General features: G+C 39.6%; 1 protein-coding gene across 8 annotated transcripts in view; it reads right to left on the bottom strand.

Moving 5' to 3' along the window:
• The window catches only part of EDNRB (endothelin receptor type B), a 56,842-nt gene that overhangs the window by 14,723 nt on the left and 22,121 nt on the right, over positions 1–19,998 (bottom strand). For 6 of the 8 annotated variants that reach the window (XM_085215678.1, XM_085215681.1, XM_085215685.1 and 3 more), the window contains one exon: positions 727–19,998. This exon is cut by the window's right edge. In XM_085215678.1, coding sequence (XP_085071804.1) covers positions 727–1,581 — 855 coding nt within the window. In that variant the 5' untranslated portion in view covers positions 1,582–19,998. The remainder of the gene's footprint in view (positions 1–726) is intronic. The other 2 variants (XM_085215680.1, XM_085215686.1) reach the window with 2 other exon arrangements.

Genomic DNA, 19,998 nt, shown 5'->3' with positions numbered 1-19,998 from the left:
GCACTAAGAAATAGCTCACAGCTCCAGACAGGACAGCACCACACCCATTATCACCCCAAGTATGGAACAAACATTTCAAAGCCCCTTTATGCTGACTGTGTGGGTCCCTGTGAAGGACCCACCAGCCTTTTCCCAGTGGAACAGATGGATCTGAGCGGTACCCACATATGTGCCTTGCCTATGTTTCTCTGGGGAAGGAGAGGTGTACCATCCGGTACTTAAAAGGAGCTTATAGGCAGGAAGGACACCAACTTGTAACAAGAACAGATAGTGATAGGACAAGGGGGAATTGCTTCTTTCTGAAAGAGGGGAGATTTAAGTTAGATGTTAGGGGGAAATTTTTTACTCAGAGGATGGTGAGGTGCTGGCATAGCTGCCCACAGAAACTGAGAATGCCCCAACCCTGGAGGTGTTCAAGGCCAGGTTCGATGGGGCCCTGGGCAACCTAATCTAGTTAGTGAGTGGCAGCTCTGCCCACGGCAGGGGTTTGGAACCAGATGAGCATTAAGGTCCCATACAACTTAAGCCATTCCATGATTCTATGACTCTATAAAACAGAGCATTCACCTGCTGCCCAACCATCTTTCATCCCTAGGTCAGTGCCGGCTTCCAGGTGACTTTGTTGCCTGCCCACCTCCAGGCACAAATCTCTGCCTTATTTCCAGCCAGGACAGGGCCCGTCTGGCTGTGAAGGAATCACATCCACACTACACCCGGTCTACTCACCTTGTAGACGCTGATGGGGATGTCGATGATGATGTGCAGCAAGTCACCCAGCGCCAGGCTGGCGATGAGGATGTTGGGGCCGTTCCTCATGCATTTGTTCTTATAGATGATCCGCAACAACGTGGAGTTGCCGATGATGCCCAAGACGAAGACCAGGCATGACACCACCGTGTTGATATACTTGAAGGTCTCCTTGATCTCCGTCTGCCCGGTGCACATCGGGGGCGAACCCGAACGCGGCCGCCCTCCGCCCGCTCCCCCGCCGCCCTGGGGCAGCGCTGCCGCCCGGGAGGCGTTGGGTTCGGCGCCGCGCGGCGCTGGGGGCGCGGCCGTCGGAGGGGTTCTGTCGGCCGCCGCCGGACTCAGCCGCCCGGGAGCCGGCGGGCGCAGGGCTCCGTCGCCCTCGGCGACGGCGGGGCGGCGGCCGAGCAGCAGCAGCAAGAGGGCGGGCAGCAGCCAGAGGCGGGCGGCAGGCATGGCCCCGAGCCGCGCGGTGAGCGGGGCCGGGAAGCGAGTGCGGGGCCGCAGCGAGTCCCGCCGGGGCGAAGGGAAAAAGCGTGACCGTGAAGACCCGCTCTCCTCCCGCGCCTCCCGCTCCGCTCCCTCTTGCCGGGCCGGGTCGGGTCGGACCGGGTCTCCCCGCCCGCCGCCTACGGGGCTGCGGCTGCCGAGCGAGGGAAACGCGCTCCGCAGGTCGCTCCCCGCCCCGTCCGGCTGCCGCCACTCGCCCCGCGCCGCGGCCGGAGGGACCCGGCGGCTGTCAGCGGCAGCCAAAGCGGGTCCGGCGCCAAAGACGGCGGCTAAAACCCAGGCGGCGGGGCAGTTCCCCCCCTTTTCTAAAACATAGGGCCGCATCTGACCCGTCCGTCACGGCCAGACCCAACCCGCGCCTCCCGCCCCTCTCGCCGCCCTCCGCCTGCCCCGCTGGGGGCTGCCCGCCTGTCCCGCGGCTCCCTGCGTCCGTCCTCCTCCTCCTGCACCAGGTGCGTCGGCTTCAGCCACAGCAGCGCTGAGGTGTCACAGCAGTTTTCAAAGCGACGCAGCTTTTGGCGTTGTCACAGGTCGCCTATGGGAAGGAGGAGGGTTTTTCCCTGCCGGTCTCACCGGGACCCCTCCCCAGTATCTAGGGAGAGGCGTTTCCCTCCGCGTTTTATCCCCCTTGCAGTAGCGTCGTGACCGCTACGAACCCGTGTGATGTAGCGCGGTTATCTCACCGCTGCGGGCAGCCTCAGCGATACCTCTGATCTCAGCTCCTTCCAGTTACAGGGCCCTTCCTTGAGCGAAGCATCTGTGCAGGGTCTTCTGAAAGCGAGAAGTGCCTCCGAAAGTTGGAAACAACTGCACGTCCAGCTGAAATGAATGTGAGGCTGTGTCCAACAGAGCTAGTGCATCTTCCCAATCTCTTCTTAATCCCACTGGAAGCTAAAAGTCGTATGCAGAGTGGATGAGTAAACACTGCGTTTATGACCAACTCACCTACATCACTGATATACACCCAGAGGGGAAAACAACAAAAAAGAAACGTTTATTTTAAGCTCACTTCAGTTGCTGGTCTGATCTCTCATCTTTCCAGCATCTCCTGCTATCATTTCCTGAAGCCACAATAGCAGACAGCCTTTTCCCTTCCTCATTTAACTGCACTGTTGTACGTTCATCTTTGTTGAAGTTGGCCATATCCAGCATCTTTCCCATTTAATCACTCTCGATCCATTTCCTAATGTAGTGGCACTTTCATTTTTCTCCTCTTTTGCATTTGTGAAATGAAGGCACTGCGCTCACTTCTCAGCTGCAGGAGTGTAGCTGGAGGTTAATTGCACTCTAGCTGGAAAAGTGATCTTTCCAAGTTCAGCCTTTTTCCAATTATATTTTGCAGTAGGATACATTTTGCAGAGCTAATTCAGCTCTGTGTGACACAAGTGTTAAATTAAAAAAAATCCTGAGATATGTGCGCTTCAGGTCCTTTGGTTTTCATTTCTGCATTTACAGTTCTGCAGTCGGTGTTTGCAGCGCTGATTTTTATTACAAGCTCTTGCCAATTAGCATAGCATTAACTTTTAGTTGGAAATAAGTGCTGAAGACCTGAGAGCAGACTTTCAGTATCTAAAGGGGGGATGTAAGAAAGATGGGGACAGACTCTTTAGTGGGATCTGGTATGATAGGGCAAGGGGAAATGGCTTCAAACTGAAAGAGGGGAGATTTAGATTGGATATGAGGAAGATGTTTTTTATAGTGAGAATGGTGAAGAACTGGAACAGGTTGCCCATAGAGGTGGTGGATGCCCCATCCTTGGAGACATCCAAAGTCAGGCTGTATGGGGCTCTGAGCAACCTGATAGAGCTGTAGGTGTCCCTCTTCATTGCAGGGGAGTTGGACCAGACAGCCTTTAAGGGTTCCTTCCAAATAAAACTATTCTGTGATTCTATGAAATGCTTCTGACTAGCAAGATTGTTTTCTACATCTAGAGGGTTTCTATGCTGATCCTGACCATCAAGAAATAGATGTAGAGTGGTTACAAAGAGATATGTTTGCCAACATTTTTGTTAGCTCAGTTCCACTGGATATGTTTCTTACTGTTTGGGAGTGTTTATTTCAGATTCAGAATTATTATTAATTGCAATTTAGCTTCAGAAAATTTTAGTAATATCATTAGTGCAGGCAGAATTCCAGACAGCTGCTGATTCTTGAGGTAAAATTACTTTGTAGCATTACACAAAAAAAGCACCTGGTGTCTTTCTGGATCCAGCAGTCTTCCTGGACCAGTTAGTTATGGTGAGTAATCAGTAATGACAAAATTCACTGGTCTTCAGAATTGAAGGGATAGACAAGGAAATACAAAGTCACTCTGAAAGTAGTGCCTCCTATTTATTTCCTTGGAAACTACAACAGATACAAAGAGCAAAATAACACTATTTGATAGAGCAAATGCTCAGCTACAAAAAAGAAAAAAATAACTAAAAAAAGATTTTTCAACAGACTTACCTAGGAAATCCTAGGAAATTAGCAATACATTTTCACTGAAGATGAACACGAGTCTTCATGCCATGCTCATACAAAGCTGTACTGTCTCTGTCACTACTGCTGAAACACACCATCCACAGCCTCACAGTGCTCACATCCACTGTTTGGTCTCCATAAACATTTAGCAAGCAATGATGAATGTTAGTGGGAATCATTTTTGCTGCACGGAAGTATTCAGTGACACACCTTTGCTCCATATGCACTTCCATGTCAGATACCATTTTGTCATACTGCCCCTCTGCTGCCATCTGTCACACAATAACAAAATGTAATGGAATACCAGTGGGAAGGTTCAACCTCTGCTGCTATATCACTAGCATCTGCCTCTGACATCATGGACCAACATAATAAAATAGGAGGCATTACTTTCAGAAAAGCCAAAGGGCTGCTATGTTTGCCTCTTTTTTTTTTTTCTTTTTCTTTTTTTTCTTCATTCTCTGACTTTATAGAATACTTGGAGAAATTTAAAAAAGAGAGTATGCTATGATACAAATCTCCTTTAAATAGTGAAAAAGGGAAGCTCAGTTCCACATAATATATAGACTGGCAAATCAGTTGTAGCATAAATGAAGAAGCAACTTATGTCATTCATCTAGATTGTAACAGGAGAGAAACATCTGTAAATAAATAGACTGTTTGTCTTAAGTGGTCCAAATTACTAATTAACTAACTGCTGATTAAGGTTGCTAATTGTGAAATAAATTCTGTGCTGAACTATATGGAATTCATCGCAGATAATGATGTTCTGCTCATGTATCTGACTCGCTTTTCTTTTTTTTTTCTCAGGAAGCAGAAATACTCCTGACCGACCTAGTTCATTTTTCTACAAAGTGAGGGAAGTTCAATCATCATCTAATATATCTTCCAGGCTCCCTAACACTTGTTTAAATATTTTCTGTACTTCCACTTCATTATCTACTAGCAGTTTATGAACTATAGCTAGTGACTCGCTTAATTGTAAGTCAGATGTAATATGTTTATCAGTGGCTGATCACTGAATCACAGAATCGCATGGGTTAGAAGGGACCTCATGAGATCATTGAGTCCAACCTTTTGCTAAAGCAGGTGCCCTACAATATAATGGCTGATAATGCTCTGAAATTAGTTTTGGAACTTCATACACAAACTAGATAGACTGGATAACTTGTAGCCACTACCACGATGATTTTCAATAAAAGAAAGGTTTTTAGAATGATGCCATTATATGTAGAATAAATCATGCAGAATGGTCAAGATTGTGGCATCAGAACTCCATTTATGAAGATGATGAGACACAGCTCAGGAATGCATATTTTAATGCATGCTGTATTCACTGAACAAATGCATGGGCTTGCTGGTACTTTTGCAAATCTCATTCATTTTCAGTTTATATTGATCAGCAACCAAGTAGCTTTGGAAATCTGCCGCATCAGGTCTGCTTTTGTTTTTATTGAGCCCAGTGGAAATTTGCCCACTAACTGTGCAAATTCCAGAGGAACAGAAAGAATAGTCCCTGCTGTGTGAGCTGCTCATTGGGTGCATGTGCATTAGAAATAGTGTGGCCAGCAGGAGTAGGGAGGTAATCATCCCCCTCTACTCAGCACTGGTGAGGCTGCACCTTGAGTACTGTGTTCAGTTTTGGGCCCCTCAAACAAAAAAGACATTGAGACCCTGGAACGTGTCCAGAGAAGGGCAACAAAACTGGTGAGGGATCTGGAGCACAAGTCTTATGAGGAGTGGCTGAGGGAGCTGGGATTGTTTAGTCTGGAGAAGAAGAGGCTCAGAGGAGACCTCATTGCACTCTATAACTTCCTGAAGGGAGGTTGTGGTGAGGAGGGATTTGGCCTCTTCTCCCAGACAACAAACAGGACCCAAGGAAATGGCCACAAGTTGTACCAGAGGAGACCTAGATCATCATCTCATGAATTGAAACCACCTTTTATCACATCTGTACAGATATTTGCTGAGATTGTTACTTCAGTTATACTTTTCAAGGTACTGGTGTAGGCTTTGTATTTGACATACACATTCTGTTGTTACAACAGATGCATTACTTCTTAGGGACTAATCAAATCCAGTCCATACAATATTGAATACAGATATATATTTTTGTTATTTTGTGTGTTTTGCAGCAATATGTAGTCTTCACCAGTTAAAAAAATGTGGTTGTAAAGTAAGACCTACTTTGCCCTTCATATGATACTCAAACTGAATGTTTGTTTTACAGACATCTGTGGTTAGTGCTAGGAGATCCTATGCTGTTAGCTAAAAGAAAACTAGAATTCTGTTTTCAGATGTTGCTGGTGTGGGTTTTTTTTTTTTTTTTTTGTTTTTTGTTTTTTGTTTTTGATTGTTTTGCTTTGCTTTTTTTCTGCTTGTTTTTGTTTTGTTTTATAGAAGATGGCCTCTGTAAGAAGTCTCAAACCCTAACTTTATTATTGATATTACCAATATGATTCTAGCTTCAAAATCTTCTATTTCACTCTACACATATTTCTCATTATTTCAGCACATTGGGAGCTTAAAGACCAAAGTGGATTCTTTTGCTTGGGTACAGTACAACTATTAAAATAATCCTTTAATATAACCAGTATAGGCACTGATTCACAACAAGTCCTCTATAAAAAGAGATCATCCTGTTGCTACATAAAGGACATTTATTTAGTTTACTGTCCCTTCTTCCCCCAGGTGTACTGGAACCAATCCTCTCTTTCTCTTTCTCTTTCTCTTTCTCTTTCTCTTTCTCTTTCTCTTTCTCTTTCTCTTTCTCTTTCTCTTTCTCTTTCTCTTTCTCTTTCTCTTTCTCTTTCTCTTTCTCTTTCTCTCTTTCCCTTTCCCATTTCCCTTTCCTTTTTCCTTTTTCCTTTTCCCCTTTTCCCTTTCCCTTTCCTCTTTCCCTTTTCTCCCTTTCTCTATTTTTTTTTTTCTTTTCTAGAATCCATTTTGGGTTCTAAATGTGTGACATCTCCTGGAGTCTCTGGTCCTTCAGATGAACAGCTTGGTAGCCATTGGTCATGACAAAACTTCACAGAATTACAATATTGCTGAGGTTGGAAGGGACTCCTGCTTCCAGCTTGTCTAACCCCCTCTCAAGCAGGGACAACCATATCAGTGTGCCCAGGCCCATGTTCAGGTGGCTTTTAATTATCTCTAAGGTGGGAAACTCCGTGTCTCTGGGCAACCTATGCCAGTGCTCAGATATCCTCACAATAAAATTGTTTATGGTGTTCAGAGGAAACAACCTGTTTGTTCCCATTGCCTCTTGTTCTGGCACTGGGTACCAATTAAAAGGGCCTGGCATCTTCCCTGCAGATATTTATACATGTTGTCAAGATTCCCCTCTGAGCGTCCTCTTCCCCAGCTGAACAGTCCCAGCTCTCTCAGTCTCTCTTCATATGAAAGATTCTCTAACCCTTTAATCATCTAAACTGAACTCTGGTTAGTAGCTCCATATCTCTCTTGTATGGGGGTGCCCAGAACTCTCCATCTGGCTTGCATACACTTGTGCTCCATTATATCCATTCTACTTATAATCATTAACAGAACATTCCCTTGCTTGTTTTTGAATCTGCAGACTTAACAGTAAATCTCTGTAGATTCATTTGGTTATGTGTCCGTTCTCAGATCAAGCCACTGTTCTCTGAAGTGGACCTCTTTGCTCCTAATGGCAATCTTTTTTCTTTTTTTTTTCTCTCCAGGAAGTAGGGTATTCTTGTTTCAGGAAGAACTTTCTAAAGTTACTTCTCACTCAAAAATACATTTTGATTTCTTCAAGGAAAAGTTCCCCCAGTTTTTTTTTTAGCTCTCTCCCCATCCTTGACCTTTACATATCATCTTTTAGTGACTTTCCCTTTATGACCCTTCCTTTCCTCTCTTCTTTGCTAAAGAAGTGTCCTTATACCTCTGTTTTCTTAAGCTTCCAGGCCAGCATAATCATATTCTCCCCAGCATCAATTAGAAATGAGCTCCTTACCACTCCTCTCACAGTTTTTTGAGCTGGAGACACTCTACAGCTGGGATTCATCTTTCCAAATAAGCTTCTCTAATATTGCACTCGTTCCATTCTAACTTAATTTTTCCATTGTTTGCATTGGGTACAAATATAGTATTCAAGGTTCAGCGCTATCTCTTCTCTTTTGTTAACTATACTCTGAAACTAATTTTTTTTTCACTTTTCCTGATCTTTTTTGGCTTTTTGATCCAGTCATTGAAACTGCACTTCTGGCATTTCTCTTCCTGTGATATCTCATGTACTTAATGTAGCCTTGACCTCATCTACTGAAATTTTTCCATAGAAGAATTTGAACTTTCCCGGAATCCAAAGACACAGAATACTGTTTCTTCTCTTCTCTAGTTCTCCTTCCTCAAAGCTTCTGAGTATGACATGAATCTGTTATAACACCCAGATAAACCTCCACATTCACATACGTGCAGGCTAACAGGATGATCCAGGTATTTCCAGGTTCTGGAAGAAAAATGGTATTCAAATTTACTGCTTTACTCCTACTTGTTCTTCATAAATTGGATTTGTTTAGATTTAGATTTCTTCTAAAATTTAGATTAGATTTCTTCTACTATGTCAATTTTTACCTTTGGAATCTTGATTTTGCTCATTTTCTATTTTCAGAGGCTTGAAACTCCTCTAAGTCCTTCACAAAGGCAGCGTCTTCTTATAGACATATTTGTTGTCTTCACCATAACTGAATAAGGGTTGTAATTCTGCCATAAGCAGGCAGAATAAAGTTCTTCTGAAATTTCAGCTTTAGGTTCCAGGAGGACTCTACACCTATGTGACAAAGCCTTGGAGAGGTAGTTCCAAGCTTAACTTCAATCCAAATGAGTGTCTCTTGATACCCTCTGTTCTCAACGAATAAATTCTTCATATAAATAGCCTACATCTTCAAAAATAACTAGTTGTGGTTTTCACAATTCTTCTGCCTTGTATCACTCTCACCATTCCAAGTCTTGACAACCACTCATTTCTCATTTTCCATGATGCCAGTGGCTTACAAAGCCAATTCTAGCTCACCTTTGTCTCTCTGTGCTCATTAATGCGCACAGTAGAGCAAATAGTTAATAAAGTTACCTCTTTGCCTTGTTTGCCTCTTCTCTGGTGTGTCTGATATTTATATATGACTGACTTTTGGAATGAGACCATATAAAATGTACTTAGAAACTGAACAAAAATTCACGTCATTGCATCACATCATATTACCTGCAGTATGCATTCAGTTTGATTAAGCAAATTCAGCTGAGTTCTTTTTGGAAACAGCTTTAATTAACTGAAAATTCAGTACGTGGTCACTTCTACAATTCTGGTTTCTAGTCAGGACAGTAATTTTGCAATAGATATATTTCACTTGTTTTCTTATTTGTGTTTTTTTGTTTGTTTGTTTGTTTGTTTCTTTTTTGGTAGGATTTAGAGGCAGAAACTTAAGTGATAATAAAGAAAAGTAAGTGTAAATATTGCAGATTATATAAGGTCATTCTAATTTGGGAGAAATGACAGAGAAGGTTTTCTTATATCTGAGCCACTTCCCCTATTTCTGCTCATTGTCAGCAGAAAGAACTTGCTTCTATTATGTTAAAAATAAAGTGCCAAAGTTGTATTTTTAGTCAAATGTAAGAGAATGATAACCCTTTAGCCCATGTCCTCACTACAGATGCATTGCCTCCTTATTCTGATGACGTGAATGAGGATCACTGCTTCCTCTATTTTAGACACAGAATGCCCTTGCAAACAAGACACTTTATTTTAGTAGGAATTTCCTGGATAAATACAAGTTGCATCCCTCAGACATGATTCCTGTGCATTATGATTGATGCAAACCTTCCTTTGAATCACTTAACTGAAATGCACATTTCTTTCATAGCTGTGTTATGCCAGAAGCCCAGATGCAAAGGGCAAAAAGCCATGAGAATTATGGTAAGGAAGATAAAATACTATAATATCTAAGAATGCAACTGCAATTTTCTCTGTTGTATGATTCCTTTATAGCAACATCCAATTTGCCAAAAGTTACTTGTTAGTGCCAGTGTAACCAGCTTAATTCCTAATAAATTTATATCTGTTTTAGGAATTAAGAAGTGCAGCAGTGCAGATTTACTGCTGCTTGTTGTTGGTTAGGGCTAGTTAGTACTGATATATATCAGACCAGCAATGTGTCTGCCAGAGTATCTCTGTGCTTGCCCTTACTGATAAGAAAAGAGACAGTTTGCTGCCATTCTCATCACTCTTTCTTTCAGCTGCTATTTTAAGGAACTCTTTTACCCCTTTTAATATTTAAACTCCAATAAGCTCAACAGGCAAAAGAGAAAACTGATGTGTAGGTTCCTTGGGTCAAGAACAAAGAAGTAGGTTACGGAGAAATTTGTTCCTTCCCTAACTTTTTTATGGTAGCTGCAAACATGTACATCTGTGGTTCCTACATATCAATGGCTGGTTGATGAAAATGGTCTTGAGAATGTTAGTCAGAGGATATCTATGAGAGTTTCACATCCCTCTTGCCTCTCCCTTGGCAGGTGATTTTACTTCAGGAGCACATTAGCCTGTTAAGTACCACGAACAGTTACATATCTAAACACTGTAGTACAAGAGCAAGATTTGGCAAACAAGGAGCAATTCCACATTTTTCTTATGAATTAATGTAGGGATAAAGCTGTTTAGCAAACACCTGCACCGCAGTGTTGTTATGTCTGTGCTAACTATTGCTGTGCTAAATGATTTGACCTGGGCGTCCTGGTGGACGACAGATTGGCCATGAGCCAGCAGTGTGCCCTCGTGGCCAAAAAGGCCAATGGCATTCTGGGGTGCATTAAAAAGAGCGTGTCCAGCAGGTCGAGGGAGGTGATCCTCCCCCTCTACTCTGCCCTGGTAAGGCCTCATCTGGAGTACTGTGTCCAGTTCTGGGCTCCCCAGTACAAAAAAGACAGGGATCTCTTGGAAAGAGTCCAGCGGAGGGCCACAAAGATGGTGAAGGGCCTGGAGCATCTCCCCTATGAAGAAAGGCTAAGTAAACTGGGTCTGTTTAGCCTTGAGAAAAGAAGACTGAGAGGGGACCTGATCCAGGTTTATAAATATCTGAGGTGTGGCGGCCATAGTGGTGAGGCCAGTCTCTTTTCAGTGGTACGTGGAGACAGGACGAGGGGAAACGGACATAAGCTGCAGCATAGGAAGTTTCGCACAAATGTGCGTAAGAACTTCTTCACGGTGAGGGTGACGGAGCACTGGAACAGGCTGCCCAGGGAGGTTGTGGAGTCTCCTTCTCTGGAGATATTCAAGTCTCGCCTGGACGCCTACCTGTGCGACCTGGTGTAGGGAACCTGCTTTGGCAGGGGGGTTGGTCTCGATGATCTCTAGAGGTCCCTTCCAACCCCTACAATTCTGTGATTCTGTGATTCTGTGATTCCTGGGTGCTTTATGGGGATAATGTGTGTATTGACTTTTACAGTAAGAAATCTGGACATAACCACCTTGGTTTGTGTGTGAAGAAAGAGCACTTAGATGCCTATAAGTAAGCTGGGTCATGCCAGGTTCCCAGGATAATCGTATTTATTGATGCAGGTACGAACTGCATATTCCAGGGAAGCCTCAAAGACAGGGTTATGGTTGAAATTGGAGTTGTTTTCTGTCTAGGGAGGAATGTCATGCAGCTGTGAGCCACTCATCTCAAATATAAGCAGGTGGAGCTTTCACAGTGAGGTCTGGATCAGCTTATAACACAGGCAACATATAGACGAGCAGCTGAAAGAAAAGGGTCATCTGGCAAAAAACGGGAGTTTCAGACTCAACTGAGGAGAATGACAGCTGTAGAATAGGAAAGAGGAAAAGTATCCATTTTTAGATCTAGATGCAGAACCATCTAAATAAGTTAATGGGTCACTGCAGGCTGGCTGTAGAATATCTGTGCATTTCAGTGTTATGTTTCAAAGTATTATGATGCAAATGAGGCCTTCAGCAATGACTAGGCAACTGTGGACAGATTCTGGCTAAACAATGCTCTGTTTTTCCTGATTTCCTTGCTTCTCTACAAAATGTATGCTAGAGGCTGTACTACACATGAGAATAATTTCAGAGCTAGACATCTGTAAAGGGTTCTGAACCTGAAGTAGCTTCTATTTCTGTGCTTGAATGAAACCAGGTGATTAATTGCATCTGCAGATTAGGCATAAAACTGATCAGGACATTTGTCTTCTGGATTATCTACTACTCTCTTCCTGTTGAGTCTATTGAGAGCACAGCCACTAGCTGAGAATTAATTGTCAAGATTTTAGATATTTCAAACTTGGTGAGATGAACACCGGCGTCTGAGCGTTAGTTCAGGAAGAATGTTTAGGATAGGATACATAAGTTAAAAAGATAATAAGGTTTTTTTCCAACACTTGCTGGCTGAACTTCTTGAGATTCCTCATTTTTCCACAGTTTATCACATAAATTTTTTACTCAATTAAAAGTAAACTATGTGAGAGAGACTCTTTTGTCATTAAAGCTCTGCTCAATATTAGTGTGCCTTGACACAATAATTAGCCGTGTATAACTTCAGTCATCACTAGTAAATTAGGATTATTTTTTCTAGAAAACAGCTTATTGCCTGTTCCTTACAATTTCCATTTCTAAACTGGCTGTCAGAGTGTAACACATATTTTGATTCAAATGGGTTAATATTCATGGTCAAGAGGAAACATTTCCTTTATCTCTATTTTTGGTGGTAGAAACTAGCTAAAAGCTCAGACCAAAACAAACTTTTTATTGGCACTGAGTCAAATAATTTTTATTCAGTCCTATTCTTCTGAAAATCCGTAATGTCTCTCCAATTGGGCTTCTGGAGGGACAGGATAACATAATAAATATATTTGATTAATTCAATTATCTTAGTTTAAAATATTGATAACAAAAGCAACAAATCAGCAGCAATTATATTTTCTGGACAAAATATTTAATATATTATATAATATAAATAATTATAATATATAATATAAATAATAGTTTAATAAATATGTAACAAGTAAAGGAGATAGGATATTCTACATTCTAGAAAAAAAAAATTGTGTGTGTGTGTATTTGAAAAGGCAGTGTGCTCTGATAAATTGTATTGAATTATCATGATAATCAAAATGTTTCAGAAGGTCTGAAAATGTAGAAATGATTACTGTACAAAAAGTAAATTGAATGGATTTGATGACCTGAACTATCTTTATTGGGATTTCACACATTACACTGAAAATAGATATTGACTGGAGAATCTTAAATTGTCATGCAGACCATGCAGGTAGTTTGAAAAATATATAGTGAAAGTCATTTGAATTTAGAATTTGTTTTCCTAGAACTCCTAGATTCAGTAGGAAATAACAAAATCTGCAGAGATAGTTTTGGGAAATCAGCATCTGCTGAGTAAGAATCTGCAGGACCTCCCTGTCTTAATGACAACAAAGGAAACTTGCAGCAATAATGCTCTTAATTTAGATATCTCTTTAATCATACATCTATTGGAAAACTAGATAGTATGAGAACAGTATGTTTTGATGTCATCAGTTCAATTTAACAGCATAATGGCAAGAAGGAGGGAAAGAAATTGGAAAGGAAATTATGGAATTGATATTTTTGCAAAACTTGAGACATAATCGCTTTGACAGGCCAAAAACTTAATAATGACATTATCATTATCACAGTACAGAATGGTTATTTTCTAGTAAAATTACTATGGGAAATCTTTCACTTTCCCACAACATTTCTGCTATCACTTTAATAGTTTTTTTTTTAATTTCTGGTTTATTGAAGCTCTCTCCCTCTGCGTCCCTTTCACAAAAGAAAAAAAAAAAAAGAAGAAATAAAAAGAATAAAATAAAAATATTTATTTCAACTATACATTCGCGCTTGTGTATGACCCCAGATATGATAACCTTAGGCATATGTTGTATATTTTCATCTCAAGCAACTGATTTTCAAAGCACAATGACAGGAATTCAAGTTAGTAAGTAACAGGGCCTTTATTTCCCCAGAGATAGAAGTGTGGAAGTCAAGGGAAATACAATGACGCTGTTAATGTTGTATTTATAACTGTTAGTAGTCCCACCCTCAGCTTCATTGTCTGAAGTGCTACTGTTATTTTCATAAAAAGCACAGCAGGCATTTTCTATTTTATACAAATGATTTATTTCTATATATGAGGAAAAAACATTTGTATTGGCTGTTTGTGATCTACTGAGTCAATCTTGTCACAATGTTTTGTGCTTTAAAGCTCTAGTAAGCTAGTTAATAATTGGACAGCCTTTTGAAGACTTAAGATTCCAAGCATTAGTTTTCATCTCACAAAAGATAATCTAATTTCAACCATTACTTCTGTGCTGTCAAATATCCTTGTTAAAGGTGGAAAAACTGATGCAAAGGTGTTAGTGACTTCAACAAAGCCAGATTGGTGTTGGCTATTGATACAACAAATGAGCTCCTAATTCCTAACATGATTCTAGGCATTTGAATTTGAATCATAAGTTCTTTTTCTTTCTGTGGATTTTTTTCCCTTTTCAATTTTTTTACTCTTTTCTTGTTCTTCTCTCTTAATTTCTTCTGTTATTTCTTTTGCTGTGTGTAAGTATAACATAAAAAGGATATGCAGTTGCCTTTTCTAAGTATCTTTTCTAAGTATAATTTCCTACTTCAGCATCCTACTTCAGCATAACTGATAATTTTTCATTATAATTCCTAGTACTTTTTAAAAATAATTAATGTTATTAAAAAAAAAAAAAAGGTGAGAGAGATTATAGGAAATTCAGTTTCTCCCATCATTGAAATGAATTGAACTAAAACCCTTTCCAAAATCAAACCTATCAAATAGGGTTAACTTTATTTTAAAATGGTTACAGGGCGTTATTTACTGTTGGATTATTTATGTGTCTGTCAGTATATTCTAAGGAATTTTAATATATTTTTGGCCCAGTCAAAGATAGAAATCTTTTGAGAGAAGCTTAACATAAGATTGTCATGAAACATGGCTTGATTAAGTTCAAAAGACTTTTAAATAATCATTTGGACATTTATTGGTTTGTCCAAGCTTACTGGAGTTCACCCATGATTTTCTGTGTGAAAACACTTCATTAAGTACTTAAGTAGTTCCCAAATCTGAAATGAATGCAACTTGACAGAAGCATCACAAATTTTTGTTAGTGGTTTTAAATATCCAACCAAAGTAAGCGTATTCATAGCAAATTACAAGATTTAGCTGATGATTAACTAAAGTGTGATTTGGGAATGTAACTCAAAAAGGTGTTTTACAGATCATGCATCGTATTTCCTTCATGAGATCACTCAAAATAAAGGAAATCTTCTTGTTCCATCTCAGAAGACTCCTGTGAACTCCAGTAAGATAAACTCTTGCCAGGATTATAAAACACAGTTGGCCCCTGAGCTGATGTGTGAATGTAGGCTTGGAAGGTTTCTTTGAATCCTATCAGAAGAAAAATACTTAACAAATAATCAGGAAGCTGAAAAAAGTGTGTAATGTATTTTAAATTACGGAGTTAGGGACATCACCACAAATAACCAGACAAATGCAAGAAGATTCATTCTGAATTCCTTTTTAAATGAAAGAGCTTCTAGAGAGCTGTGGACTGAAAAGGGAATTATACTCACTGGGTGAAAACGTCTTTGGACTTCTCACCTGAAACATTAATCAGCCTAGAAAGAAAGAGAATTTGGCTGTACCAGAATGAAGTTATTAAAGAGGGAATGTGAAACAGCTTCTACATCCTACATGAACAGGTAACTCTCACTGATACAGAGACTTTGGGTAACTGATTGCTAAAGTAGAAATATATTATAAAGTTAGAAGGTGTTTCATGTTTGTTGTGGTTCATTTTGGATTATCATGTAGGAGTTCCAGTGACCTGTGTTCTGCTCTCTTCCCACATTCTCAGTAGTCAGAGTTAGTAAAAGATAATGACTGAAGTTTAGAGGGCTTGTGGAAAAATATGTGGTGGATATGATAAGTTGAAAAGCTAGGTAAGATGTAGGTGCTCTTTCATACTAAATATTTGGAACTTACCTACATTCTCTATTCTGTCCCAGCTTCTTTCTTACAGTTAACCAGTTACTTATCATCCTTCCTGTGAAAGTCTTAATCTATGAGGCTTCATTTGTTGGCATCAAAGATCACAAATCACTGGCTGAGATAGGAGGGGACCTCTGGAGGCTGTCTGGTCCAAACCGCTTCTCAAGCAAGGCCACCTGGAGAGGGTTGCCCAAGATGATGCCTAGATGTCTTTTAAGTATCTAAAGGCTGGGAGATTCCACAACATCTCTGGGAGACCTGTGCCAGTGGCCAGTTACTTTCACAGCAAATAAGTGTTTTGTAATGTTGAGATGGAACAGAGATGAGGAGAGTAGTCTGGATTTCTCCTCTAAGGAAAGGAGGGGAGAACAGTTGAAAGGGACCTACGAAGATCATCAAGTCCATCTACCTGACCACTTCAAGGCTAAACAAAAATTAAAGTGTATTATTGAGGGCATTATCCAAATGCTTATTGAATATTAACAGGCTTGGGGAATCAACCACTTCACCAGGAAGCCTGTTCCAGTATTTAGGACCCTTACTTTAAACACATTTTTCTTAATATCTAGTCTGAATATCTATCATCTGGTACAGCTTTGTCGCAATTCTGCATATGTTATCATTAGTTACACACAGTTGTGTAGCTTTTCTGTGCTCTGACATTAATATTTCAGTAAAAGGCTACAGAGATAGAAGAAAATCAAAGTCTATTTATGTTAATTCATCAGTATGAACAGACTGTCTGAATGAGAATTAGTATTAGTCTCAAATTATGGCTGTGTGGACAGAATTGAATAGATGGATATTATACTGGTCCTGATAAAATATATTTGTGTCATTGATACAGAGATAAGACTTTAATAGATACTTTTCAGTGCATAGTTCAGGGTTTGTTCATCAGTAATAAATTTTCTGTCTGAGGAAGTCATACAGTAACAAATGCTAAGTTTAGAGCATCTGAAAGATTTTTTCTATGCCTGCTGAGATCACTCTGCTTCCTACCTAATAAACTCGTGAAAACATTTTCTATCACCAGCAATAATGCCAACATCTTTTTTTTAGTGTTAAAAGCATGTTAGAAGTGATCCATACACCTGTGAATGTGAAGCCTAAGTACGTCTAGACTTGATAATCCTTTTTATTATTTATGATTATTTAATTATGTTAATTTGCAATCAAAAAACTGATCTAAAGGCTTCTGATAATTCATTTAATACATAAAACACTGTCAACATGTTTTGAATTCTGAACATCTGTACATACCTGATTCTATTGTGCCTTCTTTATATTTTTTTTCCCTTTGACTATTGCTGAAATGCAGAAAATGGCAAAATAATTAAAAGCTCCAAATAATTAGATATTAATAATTTTTGAAGCAAGAAGGAGTTATTAAAATACATTAAAAAGCTGGTCATACTATATGCTCAGTTCTTTATCTCTCAGAAGTGATTTGAGACATCTAGGATTTCATACAACTTTTCTTTCCTCATGAAGATTAGTTCATTTGCGGTCCTTGAGAGTTTGTTCTTCTCTCTCCCCAGTAATATAGGAGATAAATTGCTGCCTTGATCTTCCCATTGCAAATCCTAAGCAGTTTTTTTGTTCCAGATGCTTAATGTATTCAATACCCTTAGAAGTCTCGTAAGATTTTTGATCTGTAATAGTACTGCACAGGTGGACTTGATCTTCAGATATACTTGTCACACTTTTCCTTATCCAGTAAAACAATTAAACACGTGCTGCAGTGGATTCCTGTATGACCCTTCCTTGATTGAAGACGGTGTGTCATAATCTAACTCTCTTAAAGACACTGAAGTCCTGCTTGTAAGTAAAAGCAGTTAGGTATGCTTAGGAAAGTGAATTTTATTAGAAAACTAAAATCCTTAGTAGAAATGTGCTATGTTAGATTAAATTTTCATTAGAAAATATTTCACAAACGTAGGATAGAACCACTTTGGGCATGTGTTTTGGCATTTAGCACATGTGATTCTGTTTTGTCTGAGATATACAAGGCTGATTCATCTGCAGTTATCTCACTCTTTTGAAATTACAATTTTGGAAAAAACTCCTGACTTTGAGAGCACAGGTTAGATGTAAACAACCAGGGAAGCCAAGGAGAAAAACTGGTATGATTTCAGTAGGAGCTAGATCAAATCTCAGGAATTAGGTAGGTACTGAGAGTTTAAATTTAAATTATATATACATACAAATTAGTACACTCAGGTATCACATAATTTGAAGTACTTAAATGTCCCAGAAAATTCCCTCTTTGACTTCCATGTTTCCAACTATACCCAGCATTATTCTGCTTTTTACAAGGCTGAGCATCTGACCTAACAGAGTTGGAGTCCTGAATCTGAAATTCATTTGCCTGTCTGCCCTGATAAAGTTGATACAACCAATATACTCTGGACAAGTGTAACATATGCTAAGAAGTTTTGCTTTCATTTTTTTAGAAGGACAGCCAGTGACTTTATGATGGTATATTTTATGCAACAATTAAGAATGTTTTGGCATCAGCTACAAGGACTTTTGCTGTATTTAATTTTTTCTTGGCTTTGAGTAAGCTATGAACAGTAACAGGAAATACGGTCTCCTCTCCTGAATATGCTCTGACCATTTAGCTTGTAAGGATCATCATGCTCATAGGGATATTTTCCCTTTCTGGCCTAAAGATCAGGCTGCAGTCAGTGGAAGAGTTTTTATACATAGAAGTCTAGATAACAGAAGGAAATATTTCAGTTCGAAAAAGCAGTATTTTAATGCACAGGGAGCTAATGGCACAGTGAAGTGTCTCAATTAACTCATTCTCTGGCTTGTTGAATATATTAGGAGTCATTTTAGTAAGGACCAAAGGACAAAATTGACTAGCCAATTCCAAAATGTATTTCCCCTAAAGCTGAATTTGAACTCCCTATCCAAAGCTGCCAAATAGTGTCTTCTTTGTAATAATCAAAATTATAATACTTTGATAAGAAATACCATACTTCTGTTTTTAATAGGTCTTTGAAATCTTCTGGAATCTAATAATGAATATTGGATATGATAGAAAATAGTTTAGACTGTCAGCTTACAGTGAGTATTCTTTTTAAAATGTTAACTAACTACAGAGGTAATTATTTCAAAATAGTCAAGAAACATTTTGTACCTGTACCTGTACCTGTACCATTTTGTTTTTGTTTTGTTTTCTTCTCTTTTGTTTCATTTCAAATTGCTTCACAGATTGCCAGATTTTGCTTCAGAGTGCACTATAGTTATTATTGCTATTATTCTTCTTCCAAGTAGGCCTCAAAACACCAGAGAAAACAAAGCTGAAACTGAGTGGCTTTTCTTCTGGGGCATGATGCAACTTTACAGTCTTGTCAGTTTAAAAGTGCTCTCTCTGAAAGCATCTACAAATATGTTTTTGGATACCTTTTCTGTATGAAAGGAGATAAGATGTGGAGAGAAAGTGATCATTAGAAAGAAAAAGAGCGAGAGAGTGTGAGAGATGTTAAAAACCTAAGGGAGTGATTGAATACCATATAGAATTTTATATGAGACATTTGGGATGTGAAAGTCTAAAGAGAAACATTTCAAAGCTCAACAATGTAAAGGAAGGTTTAGGTGAGAACAACTCCTGCAGATACTGGATTATAAGTATATATTTCAAATACATACTGAATTAATTAACTTTAAAATGGAGTGTTTCTACCTAACTTCTGTTCTGAGCTGTATATGCCAAAGAAGTAATTGTGCAGCTCCTGAGAATGGTCCAAAGAAGGGCCACCAGGATGCTTAGGGGAACCAGTGCATTTGCCCTTTGAAAAGACCAAGGGATGGGAGATAGTTCAGCCTGGAGAGGAGATGGATCACATTGTTTGGCTTTGTGAAATCAGGCCGTTAATATATACCAACCTCTACATCACTATTTTATCCTAGGAAGCCATGTGCCACTAAGTTACAGCACTGTGGAATATCTATGAAATAGATCACCAATGGAATAAGAGCAGAAGAATATACACTAAAGAAATCTCTCTCTCTCTCTTTTTTGTTTTTTTTTTAAACAAACATGGTTCTCTATAGGACCTCCAGTTATAGGCTTTATTTCCCTAACTACCTTAAACGGTTGCCTGTATTTGAAGTCCTGCTAGGCTGGACAATTAAGTCACAAATGTGGAAAGTGGGTCTCCATATAAATACTTTCTCTCCCGTCCTAGATTACTTGGATTGCTGTCTATCAATAAACCAA

The sequence above is a fragment of the Meleagris gallopavo genome, chromosome 1 (genome assembly GCF_905368555.1).
Source record: "Meleagris gallopavo chromosome 1, MGAL_WU_HG_1.1, whole genome shotgun sequence".
NCBI classification, from domain to species: domain Eukaryota; kingdom Metazoa; phylum Chordata; class Aves; order Galliformes; family Phasianidae; genus Meleagris; species Meleagris gallopavo.
Note: the sequence above shows the minus strand (reverse complement) of the source record. Positions and strands in the feature narration are given on the sequence as shown.